Source organism: Carassius carassius, chromosome 30 (genome assembly GCF_963082965.1).
Source record: "Carassius carassius chromosome 30, fCarCar2.1, whole genome shotgun sequence".
NCBI classification, from domain to species: domain Eukaryota; kingdom Metazoa; phylum Chordata; class Actinopteri; order Cypriniformes; family Cyprinidae; genus Carassius; species Carassius carassius.
Window position 1 is genome coordinate 28864523 of NC_081784.1, and position 3953 is coordinate 28868475.

The following is a 3953-nucleotide window of genomic DNA, read 5'->3' on the forward strand; positions in this document are numbered from 1 at the left end:
CGTGAGGGGTTTCCGGTGCTCGGCCTTCTCTTCTCCTTTGGTGCGCAGTGCTGTGTGGGTCTGTGAAGTCAGTGTCCTTTGTGGGCTGGCGGTCACATGCTGAAACACAGAGAATTGTTAGCCGAGTCTTTTGGAGACATCTCTCACCTCTGTGTTCGTCGACGCTGCTTATAAAGCCCGTCCCTGATGGGCTGCAGGTGTGAACGCTCAGCCCGTAATGAGCAGGTGCAGGTGTGCCTGCTCTGTTTCCAGGGTGACGCTGATGAGAGCTCGGGACACGCGTCACAATATATATAATATTTTTAGTTGCTCCTTTTTCATTTCTGTTAAAGGGATAGTTCACCCAAAAATGAAAATTGTCATAATTTAGTTTTTCCAAATCCCGTTCTTGATTCAAATTACTCATAAGCTTAATTGATTTGGTCTAAAGAGAGAAGAATTAATGATTATTTTAATTTGAAGGAGTTTTATAACTATTTTATAACTACTTATAAAATAGCTACCAAAATAAATTTTGGTAACTACAGATTGGCTAAAAATATTGACTAAAAGTAATGACTAAAAGTTACAAAAATGCAATGACTTTTCATTGACTAAAACTATGAAAGACTCAAATGACTAAAATGTGACTAAGACTATTAAGCATTTTCATTTCAAGACTAAGACTAAATCAAAAATGCCTGCCAAAATTAACACTGATGTGATGGAACCCGTGGTTTCAACCAGCACTGAAGGGGGCGCATACGAAGCAGACCCAACTATTTCACTGGTGATTCCACTACCATGAGGCCCAGCATCATCTGAAACACTTTGAGAGGGCGAGAGGTACCAATCTTGAAGGAGGTCGCCAGACTCCGTATGGCCAGAGCCCGTTCCGGCGCGACTATTGCTCTCATTTGGTCTGAGTCAAAAACTGTTCCTAGGATCGATATTCATTGGCTGGGGAACAACGTGCTCCCAGGTGGGGTCCCAGGCACTCCAGGTGTCTGAGGAGGATGTTCCTGTGTGATATTAATTCTGCCTCTGACTTGGCCAGAATGAGCCAGTTGTCAAGGTAGTTGATAATGCGGATTCCCATCTGTCTCTGAGGGGAGAGAGCCGTGCCAGGGAAGGCCCAAAGGGGAGGACAGTATATTGATAAGCCACTCCCTCGAACGTGAATCTCAATAATCGCCTGTGACAAGGGGGATATCTGAATGTGAAAGTATGCTTCCTTCAGGTCCAGAGAAAAGAACCAGTCTCGTGAGCGAATTTGCACAAGGATCTGTTTCATTGTAGTCATCCTGAATGACCTTTTCATGAGGGCGTGATTCCGGTGTCTGAGATCGAGGATGGGGCGGATGCCACCATCTTTTTTGGGGGACAAGGAAGTAACTGCTGTAAAAGCCTGACTCGCTCTGGGCTGTAGGAACTTTTTGTGCGGGGGCAGAACACTTGAGAATAATGGAAGAGGAAGTTTACTCTCTTTTTGAAAATGTCTAAGAGAGGCTGCTTGGGGGGTGATCCGGCGGTAGCATGATCTGGCCCCATCCTCTTCCTGTCTCGCAGATCAGGATGACGCCTGAGGCACCAGGTCCAACACAATCTTGGGTCGGGGTCCCTGGCATTTAGGAAGAGGGTAGCATTTGGCAGAGCGAGATGGCATGCTGAGAGGTCCCGATTCCAGCTGAGAAGGCGTGTAAATGGCGAGTGGCTTCGTATCAACATAGAGATATAGCATCGTCGCTGGAGGAGAAGAAATCTGAGAATCCTGTGGCGAATGCCTGCTTATATTGCCAGATGCCCTACCCATTCTGGCGGGCTTTGGCAGGCTTGGTGGGCTTCGTCGCAATAGGCTCATGCAGCTCTGCTGCCTAGCCATTGGTAACTGCATGAACCAATGGCCATGCAGTTTTACAGTGAGATTGAAAAAGGCTTCAGTTCAGGAGAAAAAAAGGCTTTTTCCATATGCGTCTAGCAAGACGCAGTACGAGTGTAGTATCGAAAGGGAACTATTATTTCTACAGGCTTCAGTGATCATTTGCACTGATAGAAATTACAAGGATATATGTTGCTATTGTTCATTTTTGTAGGGAACTTTATTTTTGGTTTAAATCGCAGACATGAAAATGTGTACTGTGTTGTGAATGTACACACAAGTGTTATGAACTGTATTGCCTTCATTTGTCTTTGTACATGTTCATTATTGTTATGCATGAAGCATGTAATGTAATGTTTGTTAATGAGTGTTGTGCCATGTTATTAGTCTGCAGTTCATGATGTAGCAGAAATGCGAGTCTGTGTTTGTCTGGAGAGTGAGTCTGAGTCCGGAAGCGGCTGTTTTTCCCTGGAGTGAAGCTGGAATGTGCAGCTGGACTCTAATCAGGGAATGTGGCAGTGAGAAGTAATTCCTCCCCCACGATTATTTGAAGATGGACAAATCACTCGGCCTGATCTTCCTGTTGATCTGTGTGGGGTTTGTGGGTCACATGACACACGCTGCTTTCATGGAGAAACTGGCAAACTTTAAGATCTGTGCAGACAAGGACTGTTCATGTGAGTTACACTATTCATCACAGTACACAACTAATTTGGCAAAACTATGTTTTCACTCGGACTCGGAAACAATATTAAGTTAGTTATTAATTATGATTACTATTGTCTAAAGCTATTTATGTTTCATAGATTTTTAGAGCTTACATTTTGTAGTGTTAGTAACCTCTTACATCACACATTGGTCAACTTGTTTACAACAAACTGCATCTTTTTCTTGGGCAATAGTGGTGGGGATATTCACATTCACTTATTGTTTTATTTTGGTACCCCTATTATCTGTTCCTGTTCTTTGTTTAAGAAGTCTTGTTTCTGCCTAACAGATGTGATTTCAATGGCTAAAGCTCTTGAAGACTACGTGGCTTCAGACTGCAGATACATCAACCTGAGACGTGGCCAGATGATCTATGTGTTTTCTAAACTCAAGCCTGTAGAGGGAGCCGGAGTCTTCTGGTCTGGAAGTGTGCGTGTCTTTACATTTGACATTTCCCTCAGCTGATCTGCAAACCCAGAAATAACAGCAGCAGCTTTGCTTTTGCAGGTCTACGGTGAGCGCTATGTAGATCAGATGGGTGTGATTGGATATTTCCCCAGTAACTATGTCAATGAGACACATGTTTTTCAGAAGAAAACAGTTGAGATCCCAACCACTGTGAGTATTTAATCTACTGCTCTTCATATTATAGCCTACTTTTAGTCTGATAATGCATATTTTGTTTTCTTTCTCTCTGTAGGACATGGACTTCTTCTGTGCGTAAAAGACAGTAACTTACACTAGCGGCTCTTAACTATTTAGACTCTGAGGCCATTGTCCGTAGTTCACAACAATATTCAAATAGGCCTAGTTTTGTTCTCAAAACCTATTTTAGTCTACTTCCTAGTTTCTGTAAAGTAAAATAAGTCACTAAAATAATAATAATTAAAATAACAGATTAATGTTCTTCAGAGATCACACTCATTTTAACTAATTATTTTACAGAACTTTTCCAGTCTGTAATAAGAATTAAGGATATTTTAAATGAATTCTTTCTCACAATTTCTACATAATAAAATTATTTAGAGCTTGGCATAAGAAAAAATAATGTTCTTTATAAAAGTGCTCAAACATTTTGTAATTAGCCTACCTCCTAAATCAAGACATTTAGTTGAGGGAAATAATTTAAATTTGAGTTGTTTTAGCTTTTTTTCATGCATTTTCATGCCGTTTTGTCTTGTTTCAAATCACTTAAAGCCATCTTGAGGCACATTTGGAGGTTTGCCCCAGACCAATGGTTGCTTTGTATAATCAAGTTTTTTTTTTTTTTTGTGCATTTCCCAAAAAAAAAAAACAAATTGCATCTGAAACTAGATATGGGACTGTTGCATTTCTAAACCTTTCCAATTGCTATTGAGGATAAACCGAAGGAGTTATACCTGTTTTT

The 3953-nt window shown here is 41.3% G+C and overlaps 1 protein-coding gene across 1 annotated transcript; it reads left to right on the top strand.

The window, feature by feature from the left end:
• The first annotated feature begins 2131 nt into the window (after positions 1-2131).
• On the top strand, positions 2132-3714 carry LOC132111219 (otoraplin-like). Its single transcript, XM_059518375.1, has 4 exons — positions 2132-2535; positions 2856-2995; positions 3074-3184; positions 3267-3714. The coding sequence occupies exons 1-4, from the start codon at positions 2412-2414 to the stop codon at positions 3288-3290; spliced, it is 399 nt and encodes a 132-aa protein (XP_059374358.1). The 5' UTR covers positions 2132-2411; the 3' UTR covers positions 3291-3714.
• The last annotated feature ends 239 nt before the right edge of the window (positions 3715-3953 follow it).

Bases quoted from the DNA above. Each gene is read 5' to 3' on its own strand.
- LOC132111219 (XM_059518375.1), top strand. From the start codon at position 2,412: ATGGACAAATCACTCGGCCTGATCTTCCTGTTGATCTGTGTGGGGTTT. The intron at 2,996-3,073 runs GTGCGTGTCTTT...TTGCTTTTGCAG, and splicing joins GAGTCTTCTGGTCTGGAAGT to GTCTACGGTGAGCGCTATGT. The intron at 3,185-3,266 runs GTGAGTATTTAA...TTCTCTCTGTAG, and splicing joins CAGTTGAGATCCCAACCACT to GACATGGACTTCTTCTGTGC.